This window comes from Xenopus tropicalis, chromosome 3, assembly GCF_000004195.4.
Source record: "Xenopus tropicalis strain Nigerian chromosome 3, UCB_Xtro_10.0, whole genome shotgun sequence".
NCBI classification, from domain to species: Eukaryota; Metazoa; Chordata; class Amphibia; order Anura; family Pipidae; genus Xenopus; species Xenopus tropicalis.
Genome location: NC_030679.2, coordinates 97,209,958 through 97,227,688, shown reverse-complemented (window position 1 = coordinate 97,227,688; position 17,731 = coordinate 97,209,958). Strand labels below are relative to the sequence as shown.

At 37.0% G+C, this 17,731-nt stretch overlaps 1 protein-coding gene across 7 annotated transcripts in view; it reads right to left on the bottom strand.

The window, feature by feature from the left end:
- The window catches only part of apba2 (amyloid beta (A4) precursor protein-binding, family A, member 2), a 158,168-nt gene that overhangs the window by 18,379 nt on the left and 122,058 nt on the right, over positions 1–17,731 (bottom strand). For all 7 annotated transcript variants that reach the window (XM_031899155.1, XM_031899157.1, XM_018092413.2 and 4 more), the window contains 4 exons: positions 14,773–14,958; positions 5,750–5,929; positions 5,462–5,674; positions 4,741–4,860 (listed from right to left, as the gene is read on the bottom strand). In XM_031899155.1, coding sequence (XP_031755015.1) covers positions 4,741–4,860; positions 5,462–5,674; positions 5,750–5,929; positions 14,773–14,958 — 699 coding nt within the window. The remainder of the gene's footprint in view (positions 1–4,740; positions 4,861–5,461; positions 5,675–5,749; positions 5,930–14,772; positions 14,959–17,731) is intronic.

Sequence of the window (17,731 nt, the reverse complement as noted above, 5' to 3'; positions counted from 1 at the left end):
CCCCTAGTACATTGGTGCCCTGCCTACGGCACACCAGGCAACATCTCGCGGCACACTAGTGTGCCGCGGAACAGTGGTTGAAAAACGCTGCAGTAAATGGATCAGTGGTAAAATATGGAGGCAAAAACAGATTGTATCTAAGCAAGTATAACATAAGCAGCGTTCTCTTTCTTATTTTCTATTTTTCATTTACAAGATTACATTTGACTGTAGATGCCCTTTACTAAAATCAATTGCCCTGCTGTGAGCAAAATTAAAAAATAGATGAAAACATAATACTTTATTAATATTATTTCCCTTTGTAAGCCTTTAGTGAAGGCTTGGGAAAGCTAAGCCTAAATTGTATGGACCCTGGAGTATCTGTGTAAAAATGTTTTAATAAGCACCTCCAACATAAAAAATACCCTCCACCTATTCTCCATCCTTATTTTTAGAAACACACACCATGGCCTGGTTTAGAACAACATAATGGATACTATAGAATTGATCTTAAAAGAAGTCTTCTGCATGTTCAAAAATGATTTCACAGCACACACTTGTACAACTCAAACATAAAAGAGATGATCAGCACTAGCAGCCATGGCAAAATACTGGGTTTTCTATGCTCCCCCCTGTGCTCCTGTCCAGGTACAAAGGAACTGTAATATCACAAGTTAATTAAATAGCAGAAGCAGAATTAAACTGCAAAGGATAATTTGTTGACTATGTCAATTGTACATCACACAAACATTAAAAGCCAATTCAGTCAAGCATACCACCACCACTCATAGGTTCAACCTAGCAGTAACCAATGGCACTGAATGGTAACACATAGCCTTAGACAAAATGCTTCTGCACTCACCTGTCCAGGTCAAAACTATACAGGTGGCAACCCTGTTACACTACAGAAGAATTTCAGTAGCGTTAATAACCCCTGAGTAACCTTGGCCTTGGTGTGCACTGTCTGCACTTCTATATTATACAAAACAAGATGTTACTGAAAGGGGTATAATTCCTTTATTTCAGCCATTACATAAAAGCAATAAATAAAATATAAATCCAGAACCATGAAAATTGCACACCACAAGACAAGCCTCACAGATGAGGTACAGATGCAGGTATAGGGTGTTGGGAAAATACCTTTTGGATGATCAATCTCAATCTAGATTTTATACCCAATTGAGGAATGAGCCTACCTAAAGTGTATCTTGTTTCATGTAGTACTGCTTCTGACACTCACATCTTAATACCCATCTCTTATTGTACCTTAAGGAGCCTATTTATCATTCTGTGTAAAAAAAAAAAATCTATGTAAAATATTTTACGCTGCCCAAATGCCACATTTGATGCCGTTATTTTACACCACTTCATTATTTTACAAGTTCCAGTGAAAGTCGCTCTGGAAAAAAATGTGTCAAACATAATGATGGATGAACGCCATATTTTCCCCATAGCATTTTCAGGCATTTGCTTACATTCATGCTTTTACACAGAGGTACGCACTCACGACTTGATAACTATGTCATTTTTATGTGGCGATGCCTGGAGATTTTTAAACAGTGCCTAATTGTCTGTCTGTATCCTGCACCCAAAAGGGCTCAATTTCCCAGTTATTTTTAACCAAAACGTTAAATAGCATTAAAGTAGCAGCACTGTCAGGTTTTTTAGAGAAAAATACAATTTTTTGCAATACTTAAATTAGTTCCAATAGTAAATAGGAATGCAAGAAACGAAACCAATAAGAACAAAGCATAGTACCGTTACTAAATATATGCTTCATTAATGATATGTTAAAATAGATCTTATCATGTTACAATAGTACGGTGTACATGAAAAACTGAATACTTTCAAACATTACAATCTTCAATTATGATATAAACATTTCATTACAAGAATAAAAATGCATTTGTGTGTCCAAAGCAACAGATTTGTTCCTTCAGATCTATTGGCTAACATGGTAAAAATCCTGTTCAGATTTGATCTCATGCTTTTATTAGCCTTGTGTGATTTCACAATCCCTCCACTAGATGGTGTTCATGTTTTAAAAGAGGCAAGAATGGTTATAATTATAAATTATTAAAATGAATTAAGCTTTGGCTTCATTTAATCCATTCTTTGGGTTTTATATTTGGTTAAATTAAATATATTTAAATCTCATGATGCACTTCAATGCATTTCATAAGACTCAATTTATGTGTACCTACCCTTCAGCATATAATTATTAAATTAAAATAAAGATTAATTTTATTTAGTGATGGTTACCACACACTTTAAACCGCTGACACCAATCCTGACACAAATACGAACAAATCAATATTCTAGTGCCAGTGCTCCTGTCAGCAGAAAATGGCACTTGCACATGTGCAGCTTAGTGAAAAGCAGAACTTTAACAAAAAAGTCGTCTTCACTCTACTGCACATGCGTTGGGATCATGAAAATAGAAGGAATGCTGACTAGTACCCCGGACCGGTACAGTTTCCTGCTAACAGGAGCACCAGCCCAGGGTATCAGGTAAGTGATTACAATCATTGGGGGGGGGGCCTAACACAGATAGCTATGCAATGTGGAAGGCAGTAAATAATACTATACTAATATTAAACACATAAACACCATTTTAAGCATATTTGATCCAGCACCACCAAAGGAATAGCTCAAGATTCCCCATTTCTGTTAGCAGTCTTATTGTTGAAATGTGCATGCTTACTCACACAACTAGTGACATTGTCTTGTATTAGAATACATCCTGCATTATGCTTTTATGTATATATAGTTACATAGGGTTGAAAAAAGACCAGTGTCCATCAAGTTCAACCCATCCAAGTAAACCCAGCACACCTAACCCACACCTACCAATCTATACACTCACATACATACACTATATATACAACCACTAGTACTAACTGTAGATATTAGTATCACAATAGCCTTGGATATTCTGATTGTTCAAGAACTCATCCAGGCCCCTCTTAAAGGCATTAACAGAATCTGCCATTACCACATCACTAGGAAGGGCATTCCACAGCCTCACTGCCCTCACCGTGAAAAACCACCTACGCTGCTTCAAATGGAAGCTCCTTTCCTCTAATCTAAAGGGGTGACCTCTGGTGCGCTGATTGTTTTTATGGGAAAAAAGAACATCCCCCATCTGCCTATAATCCCCTCTAATGTACTTGTACAGAGTAATCATGTCCCCTCGCAAGCGCCTCTTTTCCAGAGAAAACAACCCTAACCTCGACAGTCTCACCTCATAGTTTAAATCTTCCATCCCCTTAACCAGTTTAGTTGCACGTCTCTGCACTCTCTCCAGCTCATTAATATCCTTCTTAAGGACTGGAGCCCAAAACTGCACTGCATACTCAAGGTGAGGCCTTACCAGGGACCTATAAAGGGGCAAAATTATGTTCTCATCCCTTGAGTCAATGCCCTTTTTTATACAAGACAGCACTTTATTTGCTTTAGTAGCCACAGAATGACACTGCCTGGCATTAGACAACTTGTTATCAACAAAAACCCCTAGATCCTTCTCCATTAAGGAAACCCCCAACACACCACCATTCAGTAGATAGTTTGCGTTTATATTATTTCTACCAAAGTGCATAACTTTGCACTTATCAACATTGAACCTCATTTTCCAGTTTGCTGCCCAGTTATCTAATTTTGTCAAATCGCTCTGCAAAGCGGCAGCATCCTGCATGGAACTTATAGTTTTGCACAATTTAGTGTCATCAGCAAAAATAGAAACAGTACTGTCTATGCCCTCCTCCAGGTCATTAATAAACAAGTTAAAAAGCAAGTTTTAATAACATTCCTTTGTTGCCTTTATTCCTTCCTGCTGTGTATTATTAAGTGACTGTCCCAAAACTCAAGCAAGCTGCCATGGAAATCAACCCAAGGCTCTCTAAATAGGAACTCAGTGAGATACCTTTTTCCCTTTATCAATCAGTTACACCTCTTCAGGTCTTGAGTTATCTTTGCTTTCACTTAAACACATTATTTTTCCAGGAAGGCCTTTCTGATTACACAGGCCCTTGAGCAGTCTGATAGCACTAATGACTCTAGTCTTTCCTCAACCATATATATAATATATATATATATATATATATATATAAAACAGTCCACACGACAGCACCACACTCCAAAATCTGCTGCTCTGCAGTTGCCCCTGTGCACGGGATATCATATAAATATCAAAATAAAACAGCCAGCACCAAGGGTCTTTGTGTTTCAAAAAATCTCTCGTGTATTAAAATTGCATGTACAACCGACGTTTCGGTCCCTTTTGGGGGAAACGTCGGTTGTACATGCAATTTTAATACACGAGAGATTTTTTGAAACACAAAGACCCTTGGTGCTGGCTGTTTTATTTTGATATATATATATATATATATATATATATAAAATATAATCTAATATCACTTACTTTAGACTATATACTGTATTATATATATATATATATATATATATATATATATATATATATATATATATATATCTGCAGATGAAAAGTTTTAGCAAGCTATTGTCTATGTTTTTTTCACTCATTGCATACATACATACATACATACAAATCAGATGAGTAAATAAAACCTTACATTACAACACATTCTTCTAAAAATACATTTCAATAATTATAAAAGACATTAGTATAAGTCCCGTTATTGGTCCTTTTGTCACTGTATTGAAAACATAAGTAGAGAATTTATATGTATCTATATGGTATGTGACATTAAAAAGCACCCATGCATGATGAAAGGTACTTACTATTCCATTCTGTACACTGAATCCCAGCTGGTATTTAAGGTCAGGTCGTTTAATGAGGACTGTAGTAACAGGTGGACAACTCACTATGTTCAGTTTTAATTGTGTTTGATTCTTAAGGCCCTGTAAAAATAAATCCACACTGAATGTATCAAACAAGATCAATATTTTACAGTACAGCCATATTAGCCCTTAATTACATAATTGTTCAATATACAACCATTACTAATTTTAAACAATTTAAATGACTATATTCCAGTTATAACATACTCATTAAACAGTGCCTGAAATGAACTTCAATGAGCTCAGCATTTTTATTTATATAGGAAAGAATTAAAGCAAAAGCATTTTTGGCCATACCATACTATATACAAAAAAGCCATAAATACCCACACCGGATTTGCAATGACTGCACCCAGAGGCCGCCTCCATTAATCCTCCCCCAAGAAGGTGTGTCAGAATTCATTTAAATAATATAATATAATAAAGTGGCTAACTGTATGTATGTAACAAAAATTATACTAAAAAAAAATAGGGTTTCCCACAAATTCTTAATAATAATGTATTTACAGAGTGAGAAGCATTATGATTAGCTCTCCTGTACATTAACCTTTAAAGTAAAGCTAATTTTCATTAGCTATTTTCTGACCATTATATTGCTAGTACTAAAGGATACAGACTTCTGTTGTGTACATACAGAAGATTCTTCATTGGATTACGATACCTTAATAATCCCTTGACAAGTTGCTAGAGGAAGACCAACTAAACTCGTCCCATTGATGGACATGATCTGATCTCCAATACTGAGTTTTCCAGAACGTGCCGCTGGCCCTCCATTCATCATATTAGCCAGAATGACAGTGGGTAGAATAGATCCCCATCCAGACTCCACTATTACCACGCCTAAGATTTCACCTTTGAGCTTTTCCACTTGCAGCTATTAAAGAAAAATATGAACATTTGTATAATGCACAGACTGTTAGCGCAACACACACATGGCTAATTACTGTACCTCTTTACAGTTTGCTGAATTTGAAAAATGTATGAGGTCATCATTGTACATTTCTTGGGTATTGATGATGTCACTGTATTCTTTTTGACTGAGGTCTTCTGGATTAATTCCATTTGCTCGTAAAAATTCCTGATAGGCTACACTGAAAGCCTGGCCAATCGACTGAGCAATAAGCTGTGCCTGTAAAAATAAATATCTCTATGTAGGTTTTCTGTAGCAAAATAGACATTTTTTAAAGAATATTTTATGTCATATTGACACTAGATGGCATTGTATCATAATAAACACTTTCTGCTGTTTAAAGATCTCCCAGGGCTGGATTACAGTGTACCATGTAATTAACAGTTTTAGGAAACCATTATTATCCATAACACACATTTTGAGCATCAAAACTTACGGTGCTGTATGGGCTGTTAAATACACAAAGGATAATATAGTGAATAATAACATACCATAGTGTCTGTATAAAAACATTACTCAATGGCAGGTTACACCATTACTGACCATTAAAAGGCATTATTGTATCACAGAGTGCCATTTATAATGTATAATAAAGGTTAAACGAATCTTAAATTTATGGCAATTTACAAAACATTTTCACTTCTCGTCTTCTTTAAGATAAAGGGCAATCCACAAACAAAAAACAAAGAAATCTAACTATCCAATACACAATAATTAATATACAGGTATCAGACCCCTTATCCGGAAACCCTTTATCCAGAAAGCTCCAAATTACGGAATGCCTGTCTCCCATAGACTCCATTTTAATCAAATAATTCCGAATTTTAAAACTGATTTCCTTTTTCTATGTAGAAATAAAACAGAACCTTGTAATTGATTCCAACTAAGATATAATTAATCCTTATTGGATGCAAAACAATCCTATTGGGTTTAATTAATGTTTTATTGATTTTTTAGTAGACTTAAGGTATTGAGATCCAAATTACGGAAAGACCCCTTATCCGGAATACCCTTGGTCCCGAGCATTCTGGATAATGGGTCCTATACCTGTATTTACATTTCAAAGTTCTTTCTAAACATAGAAACCGAATCTATCTGCCCATGTATATTCTCTGCACAACTTTTCCTGACTGTGACAGCAAATGTCAGTGATCCTTCAGCCAAGGCTCCAATTCCCACAGTCACTTGAATGCTTATTCACAGGTCTATTAAGGGCAGAAAATGCAAGTTACAGTGGGAACTGAAGGCTTGGCTGGACGTAAGCAAGATGGTTTTAAGTGTCTTAAGAAGTAGTTCAGTGAACAGAAAGGGACAGGCATGTGTTGCTTGCAACAGTAATTACATTTAATAAATAATTAGAAACTACTGAAAATGAAAAGCTGCTAAAAGATCTGACAATAACCTTTCTTTGCACCTTATATTGAAAACTATTTTAGTTGGCCAGTACAGTAGGTGGTATGTTGACTGGCCATTTTACCAAAGCCCACTGCTGGGGTATCAAACTATATTTCATCCTAGATTTTTCTTCTATATGAAAATAAAGACTGGAAAAAAAATCAAACTTCCCTTCTCTCAGAATTCAGTTACTATTTATGTCTCTTAATTTCTTCACCTTATGTTATTTTCTCAGAAATATATCTTCTTAGTAAAAACTCATTCTAAAACCCCTTCCATGAAGTCCCACCTCCCAGTATAGTATTCATTATATGAAATCTAGCAACATAGAGTAAGTCATCACAATGCAAAATACAGGGGTACCTGCTGTGCAGGCTATTGAGGTATGAATGCTATTAACTCTAGTCACAGAAAACTCATCTTTTTTTGATTGCCCTACTGTATACCTAAAGAATAGTTTTGCCCTGCACATTCACTAGACTATACAATAAAGCTTTCATCCATCTGGCTCAGAGCCTGACTCCCTTAGGTTTCAGGGCACCCGTGCAGCTGTACTAGCCTCACTGTGGATAACTTTTGCTGGATCTCAAATAAAACCACAAGTGATTTGCATGTTGCTGTGTCAAGTGAGTGCCATTTGGGAAATATTTTGGATTTAGTATATAATTAATCTATTCTATGTGTAGTGGAAGCACCAGATGGATCTGAATATGGCTCCACACAAAGACTTTCATTTTACACTGCCTTGAACTGTACTGCACAAGTCTTTCTGCTTGATGGTGCACCAAAAGTGCAATGTAAACCTTTAGGACATCTCTCATACCCACAAATGTTTGCACAAGTGAAAGAAAATGTCATTGTAAGCAACTTATATATTGATTAAAGATTTTCAGTCATTTAAAGTTATATGCAAATGGAATTGCTCTTAAAGCATTATTTGTCAAGATGTTTCCATTCTCTGCACTCCTGGGTCTGACTCCTGAAATAATGTTGCAAGCCAGCTGATTAAACTTGATTAAACATCCTGAAGGAGACATGACTTTGATTTAACAGTCAGATTTACACTGATTTAGGGATCACAACCAAAGAACAGAAAGGGACAAACAAACACTGCTTTTGAATCCAGTTATATTTAAACAATAACTTTAAAAATATTGAACATGTAATGAGTTTATTCTGGAACCTTTCTTACTCATGAGCAACAGCCAAAAGTATGAAGACTTGGAGAGCAACACAAGCATAATAAAAGTTCATGGAGGTGCCAAATAATGGCTAAGATAGGCTATTAGGTAGCCTCTATCAGCTTACAGGAGGCTTTATTTGGTTGTAAATCTTTTTTTTTATTCAACCAAAACTTGCCAACAAGCCAGGAATTCAAAAATAACTCCCTGGTTTGGGGGCATAGAGAGCAACATGTTGCTTGCGAGTCACTGGTTGGGGACCACTGACCTATATAATAGGGCAAACATAGTTGGAATCCATGCTCCAATGGTATAAAACACCAGTGGCACTGACTGATGCAATGTTATAGCAACTAAATATCTTTATAGTCAGACAATACAGCCCCCATCATTGCCTGGGGAAAGTTGCTATTCACTTCTGTTGATTGTAAATCGTTTAAAACAACAATAATGGTTCCTGTCTCTGCCCTCTTTGCAGATGAAAGGAAGTAGAGTGTTTTTTCTTTTAGGTTAACCTTCAATATACCTGCATAATGTATATAGTTTTTGTATCTGTGTTGTTAATGTTTGACTCCATACCTCTATATCCTTGCAACTAGACGCATGAAAAAACAGAGAAACAGCATCTCTGTTAAAAGAAGTGGTTCAATGGTTGCTTTAACTCAACATAATTTAAAACAGCAAATTTGATTTACAAAATGTAATTAAGCTGCTTTTATAAACAACAAAAAGTATTTAGCATTCCTTTAGCGAGCCTGCACTGAAAATTATATGTGGCTGTTAGGATCACTGACCCAGCAAACAAAAAACATATTGACTTTAAGCTTCAGCTTTTGCTTTTATTCTTATTTATCTTGCTTATCTTTCTGTCCTCTACAATTCATTTGTCATTTTGAGTTTAAAACTGCTGCCTACTTGCCTAAAGAGAAAGTAAGGGACTAGTGCCCCAGCCATACCTCGCCCAGATTGGGACTCTGTCTGGAAGAGGGATTAGTATAAGTAGGGCTTAGTTAACTCGAGAGGCTGTACTGGTGACTGCAAATAAAGTCTTCCTTAGCTCATCCACAACATTGTGTAAAGCTTCATTTTACTGGTTCACCACGTTACAGATAAGTCTGGATATGTATATATGTGCACTGAGGGTCATTTGGAGGGGTAAAATATTGGATATTCCCTGTGTCTTCCCTACATAAACTAAAATATGGTCTTAATTACACTTTACAAGCAGAAGTTAGACGATGGCATGAATCTTGTAAATCTATATGTATTACTCTTGTTGTTTACCCCCCAGTGTAATTTTAGAAACCTTAAAACAAAAAATTAAAACAATCCATTTTCTGCTTGACACCTTAGGTTAAACACTTTCCAAACTGAAAACACCAAACACTTTTTACTATTATAGCTCATTTAACCTTTATGATCTGCTGGGAGTAAGTTGTTTGCTCTTAGTTCCACATTTTGCCTCTGTTCCGCAGCATATCTAAAAATGAAGCTTTCCTACGGAGGAACAGTTATTTAATTCTAGTAATCCCAAGTCAATATGTTATTTTCTTTGTTGCACAGAGTAAACTACATGAGCATCCAATTAACTTCTGCAGCCACAAATGCTTCAGCTAGGACATAAATTGCAAATGCTTTGCGGGAGCTGTGTTATTCTTACAGATTCAATATGTTGCTTTTTTATGGTTAAAAAAACACATTTGCTTTTGCTTCCCTGGGGGTAGGGAAATTATCTCTGCATAACACATTTTCTAACTACAGTCAAGTGAATAATATATCCCTTCTCAAAGAAGGAATCATATAATTGGAATTTTTTCAGGCTGCTAGATTACACAGAGTTTATCATCATAGAATTAGTTTTATGGAGAACAACAACATACCCATTGGATAATCTTCCCTGCCCCGATATTAAGTGATTTTTGTATTGAATTTATTTTTCAGAATAAGTTAAAAGTCTATCCAAACATATATAAAGTATTTTGCAATAAATAAATAGTTTAAAAGACAAGGAAAATCTGTGAAACATTATAACTTATTAGACAGGCATTCCTCCAGTCTGTTCTGCAGTGCACTAGAACCTCCTCAATTTGCAACAATTTAGCTGTGCAAACTCCACACTTTTTAAAATATTGCCGACGAAATAAAAAAGAAAATCCCATAATCCAGTAGTCCTGGGGTCAGACCGTGACCTTGGGGAAGTGACGCATGTGCATTAATTATTATAAGGTGTGAGCTTTTTGCTTATTCAGAAGCAGCACACAGTAACAGCCAGATGTGCGCATGTGCAGATGAATTACGGCAGCCATCTTGATAATGTAGCGCAAGGAAAAATGGCACACACAATGGAGCTGTAGATGGTAGACTTTGCAGAAAGCAAAACAATAAATAAAAAAACAGTATTTGTTAAAAATAACCCAGCGACAAGGGACAGCAAGAGGGCCTCTATAAAATATTGAACACTTGTGAGGGTTTCATTGTCCTAGTATCAATCTAGAGGACAACCACTGCTGTCGATGTAGGTACAGTATATGTAGATGCCTTTTCTGTCTACTGCATAGAACAATTTCCAGAAACTTCAAGGAAGATTCTGTCAAAAGAGGTAACTATAAACCAAAGTAAACTTGAAGTGAATGGAAAAGGATGGGTCACCTCAAATCAAAAAATTGCCAAATTCTTTACTGCTGGTAAGAATTGTGAATTAAAACACTGTATAGCCCATAATGTCTAATAAATGGATATCAAAATCTGTGCTTTATAGATGAATTCATCCCAATTTAAGTCCAAGACATTACAGTAACATTACAGTGATCCACTCCAACTACAGGTGCTGTAAATGCTGAACTGGACCCGTTTTGTAAGGATCTGCCTTATTTGGACATAGTTCCATGAAAAAATTATGTTCATCATGTGTAACTGAAATGCTAAATCTGGCAGCAAAAATAAATGGAATAACCCCTCTACACTGGCAAGTTTGATACAAAATAAAGTGGGGGACAATTTTGTAAAGATAATTCTTTGATCATAGCAAATGCCCTCTTTCCAACAGCCTAAGAGAGGATGCAATACATGGACATCATCAGATGGCCGATACCTAGATATTATATACGTCAAAGATGGAAGAGCTTAATTAGGTCAGCAAAATATAGGCCTCAAAGAATGGGAAAACAAAAACATTCCAGAACAGTGTGCAAAGCTGGTATGCCCTTGCTCCAAGAGACTAACAGCTATAATCACAAAAAAAGTATTTTTCACCTTCAGAGCAGTATATTGTATAAAATCCCAGTTATATCCATTTCAGTTACAATTTGTAACACAAGAAAGTCCAAGGTGGATAAATACTTTTAGCTAAACTACATACATAAGCCTTTTTTTAAATCTATGTTATATATTTTTAAGTGTAGCAGCTTTGGAGTTTTACAGCTCTCACTGTCAAAACACTTTTCATACTACTTTCTTTCTTTTCAGGGATGCCTCTGGATGCTCTAGAATCTCCCGGTGAATACAACTTCAAACAGTTTATTTTATGGTCTCCTTATATATTTATAAATGTATTTGTTTATTTATATACTGTAGCATCACAATTGTACACAGCGCTTTACAAGGTATGAACACAAACAGGGGTATAGTTATATTAAGTTACAGAGTAAAAATAAATAAATCAATGCTAAGAGATTACAACACACAGTTTGGATAAGGTCCCTGCTTCAAAGAGCTTACAATCTATTAGGAAGAGGAGAGTGGAAACAAAAAGGGTGTGGTATTAAGTGCATAGGATAAGGGTGTGTTGCTGCCAAGGAAGACAAGTGCTTCATCTAGTAGGCGGCTTCTAAGGAGCTTAAAGAAAAGTGTGAGTGTGGGAGCTTTTCTAATGCAGGATGGTAGAGCATTGCAGAGGCAGGGCGTGATCAATGAAAAAGGTTTTATGCGCCACTCAGCTGTTTTGGTGAACTGTATGGTCAGTAAATTGCCCTGAGCGCAAGTCCCGGGAGGGAATGTACAGGGTGAAGAGAGCTGATATAGAAGAGGAGAGAAGAAGAATGAAGAACTCTGAAAGATAGGATAAGAATTGTGTATTTAATGCGCCACTTGACCAGAAGCCAGGAGACAGATTTTAGTAGTGAGGTGGAGGAGAGAGATTTAGATGCAGGTGAGATCATGCAGGAAGCAGCAGTGAGGACTGAATTCTGTGGGTAGAGATATTATGCAGGGAGGACCAGCCAGTAATATGTTACAGTAGACTATCCTGGAGATTATGAGAGCCTGGACCAGTGTTTTAGTACTGGAGGGACAGAGGAAGGGGCATATTTTTACAATGTAAATGTGAGAGATGGGTCTAAGGTGACCCCCAGACACCCACCTTATTTATAAAGTTTGTATTTCCCACAGAGCACCTGTAACTTTAATCCAAACTTGACCAGCCTTTCTACACAACTGAAAACTTCCATAGCCTTTATCATCTCAGTCATTTTTGTCCCTTTTGATTCATGGAGACCAAAACTGCACTGCATATTTTATATGGTCTTCCCAGTGCTTTGTAAAAAGGAATAACTGCCCTGTCCCCTTGTGAATGTACACACTTTCAACAAAGAAAAAATATCTTTCAGGCTTTTGCTGCTGCTGCTGGCTGGCAGTGCTTTCTACAGAAAGTTTATTACCCACAAATACTTCTAGCCTCATTTAGGATATACGGAGTTTGCATGTTTTTAAGTTCAAGTGGCGGCACCGCATCTCATCTGCCATTTAGTTACCTACAGAATCAGTTAGTCAACCAAGATCTGTAGATCTTGCAGCCAATATTTAATCACATATTTGTGAAGTACACATTTCTTGCAGAGACTAGGAGGGTGTCTAAACAACTCAGTATCAGTGAATATTGCTTCTATAAACAATTTCCAAGAATTTCAATGCAAAAAAAAAATCTCAGCAATGCTAATGCAGATACAGCCACATGATATATGCAGGTCTCATGCTCTGGTCTGCACTTTGAATGTCGCAGGCTGTTCTCACAGAATAATAATGCTGTTTTTAGAGTTCACTTTGAAACTTTTAAATGAAAAAAAAAAGTTGTCCGTCTTTGATTTAGATATTCATAGACAGGCAAAGCTCAGGAGTGCAGTGTGCTTTGGAGAACAGAAGTTAATTTTGTGTTCTGAATAATGCATAACCAAATAACACAAAATATTTTAATATATACACTTCTTTATGAATTTATGACCCAAGAAATTCAACACAATTACTGAAAGAGTAATAAGCAAACAGCATTACAATGCAATACATTTACAGAGCATTAAGAAGTAAGAGACATTACCCTTTTGATAAACCCTTCATTTGTTTTTAAGACACAAACCAAAAGTCCAGAACTCTAGTGACCGGTGACCCGTAGCAGGGCGTAGGGAGGCAGGGGCATGACAGCGAAGTAGGGGTTGTAAGCCACTCCCAGCTAGTTTGGGATTGGTGGGTTCAAAATGGCTGCGAGTAAAGGGTATATAAGGGGTTGTAAGCCACTCCCAGCTAGTTTGGGATTGGTGGGTTCAAAATGGCTGCGAGTAAAGGGTATATAAGGTGGGCCTGTGCTTTCCCACTTCCAGTTCCATTTTAGGCAGTATAGGTAAACGCCCACCCTCCCTCCCGAAACTGGTGAGTTGGTATTATAGTTTAGCTGGCGGGGTGGTTGAGTCCGGGAACCAATGGTTGCATGGTTATTGGTGGTTGGCACGCCTGACACCTCAGGGGTAAGGAGGTGTATCAGGAAGTGAGCTTGTTGAGGAGTAGGTGGTCCCCGGCTAGGATGGAAGCTGGCAGCGCTAGTGGCGTTGCATAGTTATTGGTTTGTTGCGGTTGTTTGTTATACAAACGTTCAAGTTATCAGATGTTCATGATATGTTTATCATATTTTCATCCTATGCTTGATATGTTTATTATATGTTTACGTTATGCTATTTGTTTATAGTATGTTTTAAATTAAACTTCAGTTGTTAATAAATGTTCTGCGGCCCTTTTCATCCAAAGCTGGTGTCTGTGTATTTCTTCTGGGATTGGAGGGAGAGAAGGGTTGGTGTTAGATTGTCAAAGGGGTGGAGCAAGTCCCAACGATGCGTCATGGAATCTACACACAAAGAACTAATATTCTGCTGTGGCAGCAAAAGAAACCATTTTGTTCACTTAAAAGTCCTCCTTTACCCATCCTTATAATTCCCCTTTTGTCTTTTCCTTCTCCAGTAATATCTTTACACAGAATTATGTCTGCAGTAAAAAACATAGGGAATACTAATGTGGACATTTGGCATATAAATCAGGGAAAAAAATATCTTTGTACCACCATCACAACATGAATCCTACCTGATGTTTACATAAAAATACAATTTCTAAATACCAATTCAGTGTACTGTTTGTTAGATAACTACTTCAAGGCACACTAAAATCTGTATTGTTTACGAATTCCATTGTCAAAACGTTATCAAGTATAAAGTAAGGTTCTTTACTTACATCCTCGGATTCAAATACATGGCATATCATTTTATACTGCTTCTTTCCCTCCTGGGCTCCTGGAGTTGTTTCTATGCAGTCCTGGGAGGCTGATCTAGGCATGCGACGACGGGCCATTAAAACAACAATGTTGCCAATGTCTGCAATGTAAGAGATTGTCCGTAGTGCATGGTCCATCATTGTTTCCTAAACAGAGAAAGCAAGCCAAACACATTGTATTTGTTTCATATAAGTTTATTCATTTCATTTCTGAACACCAGGCAGATTCTAGGAACTGTAAAAGGACCAGGAAAATTCATAGTTTTGAATAGCAAAAAATTATACAATGAACAAATCATACCTATTTACTTGGTAGATAAGTGCTTTCTTCTGCAAATATACGCTGCAGTATATTTTAATATTAATATTTAAATTAATGTTGCATTTTTGTAAGAAGCATTATTATATGGTGCATTTTATTAATTGAACAATGCATAGAATATTTTGAATTATTTCTTAAATGAAGAACCCCATAAAACGCTTTCAAATTTGGGGCTCTTCTTGAAGCAAAACACAACATAGCCTCCCCCATAGTTTTCATCATTTCAAAGTGGTACTGTCTTCTCAATAAAACATTATTAAATTCTCCTCAAAGCAATATTTAATGTGGTATATGAGTAAAGAAGAGACGGCCATTGTCAAGCAATTCAGTAACTTGTAACCAAACTGCCCCTATGTTACTCTTTGCAGAGGTCTCACATAGCATAATTCCACTGTATTATATTTAGTCTGCCTTGAGTGTGCTTATGGGCTCAAATAACAGATCAGTGCAATTTGTACAACAAGGATGTGTTCAAACATACTGAAAGGGAGCTGAGACCACTTTTAGTTACTATGGGGCAGGTTTATCAAAAGGAATGTCATGCCCTTGTGAAGATTAACACATAGGGCAGATTTATCAAAATGTGCATTTAGAGCTTAATACATATAAAAACTCACCCACATTCAGTTCATTCATATGGGTTTTAAGAAGCATAATTATCAATGGTTTCACCCATTGATAAAAACGCTCTAAAAATCCCATAGCAATGACTAGGGCATGAGTGAGTTTTATGTATTAAGCTCTAAGATCACATTTTGATAAATCTGTGTTTTGTTCCTAAGTGACACAAGGACATTAGATGAATAGGTACAGGTTCAAAATTGACCTTTGCTGGAAGCAGCATTTGGGTGCACCTGCAGTGAATTTTGCAATTTAAGAGACCACTGTGCCCTGCAAGTGACAGCTTCCAGCACATTTACAACAGATCTCTTTTCTGTAAATTTGAAGAGCAATCTTTGCAAGAATGATTTTACGAGCACAGTGAAGGAATGTGAAGTTCAACCCCATTGTTTCCATTTTTCAAAAGCTCCTAGCGCCTCCCCAGTCTAGAAATCACAGATCTTTTTTCTATTCATTTATCCACAGAGAATAACATCAAGCCATGGTATATATCACAAAGGTTCATTGCTTTCCTCCTGAGTTCAAATTACTTTCCTGGTGAGATCCGTCTTTTATGTGCTTGTTTTTATGACTGTCAAACATCTTGTGACATTGCAATCAAGAGAATGAACAGCTATGAAATGTCCTATCGTCTTTCAGGACAAAGATGGTTCTTATAGATTGCTGCGTTATCTGTCTTATGGCCCCAGCGTTGTAATTTTCTCTTGATTTGTTAGCTTTTGTTAGCTTCTAGCTTTATGTCATTTTGATGCAGTGTTTCAGTATGAAGAGGTTTCTGTAACAGGGATTTTATGCTCTGAACACACATTGTTAAAAAGAAATATTTTTAGTAGACAGGTTTCTGAATTCTTTTCCATGTCTAAGTGCCAAAATGGAGAAATACCCTATAAATGTGCAAAGTGTATGTGAAGTCTGACAAGGTTCACAAATTGGCAATTTTCATAAAATTCATACACATCTCCACACTCCCCTGCACCTAGATATGGGCTGCCTTTCTAAGGGCTGTGGCAGACGAGGAGACTAGTCGCCCGCAACAAATCTCCCTTGTCGCAGGTGACTAATCTCCCTGAAATACCATCCCACCAGTGAGTATGTAAATCGCCGGTGGGATGGCATACGCGGCGCCACGATTCCCCCGCAGAAGTTTCCTCTCAAGCAACTTACGCAATTTCAGGGAAATCGCGGTGCCGCATATGCCATCCCACCGGAGATTTACATACTCGCCAGTGGGATGGTATTTCGGGGAGATTAGTCGCTCGCGACAAGGGAGATTTGTTGCGGGCAGCTACTAAGAAATGCCCTCCCCCCCAGACCCAAAAGAGGGATTGTTTGTACTAATCTTAAATTACTTATATAGGTCAGTGTAGGACTGGCCAGAGGGGATGACTTTGACGTAGTTGGCCAGCTTGAAGTATATTGCAATGTATGGACAAACAATCCCTCTTTTGGGTCTGGGGGGGAGGGCATTTCTTAGTAGCTGATTGCACAGAATGTCTTAATGTCCTATTTCTACATATTGATAATGGGTGAGTGCAGAGGATCTTTTGCGGTTGTTTATATGTATTTTGTAGTCACAGCCTCATTGCACCCCCGCCTAATGGTTTACAATTTAGTGGTTGAGCACAACTTTCCCCCTAAGCCCTAAGGGTGAAGACACACGGAGCTACTTAGTAGCAGCTAATTGTTATGGCTACTAAACACCAGAAAATATCCTGCTACAGACAATACTGAGAATTGCCTCTGCTAAAACACAGGTAGAGACAATTATCAGTAAATAATAAGCATTGTCTATTTCTGTAGCCGTCACAAGTAACTCCTACTAGTAGCTCTGTGTGTCTTTACCCTAAAATACATCTAGGTTTATTATGACCCCATTTCTTTTCTTGCCATGCTCTTCTTTTTATCTACTATGCACCCCTCAATATTTAGCTGTTTCCTTATTCAATAGATCAATATAAAGCAAAAGTGATTTTTTAA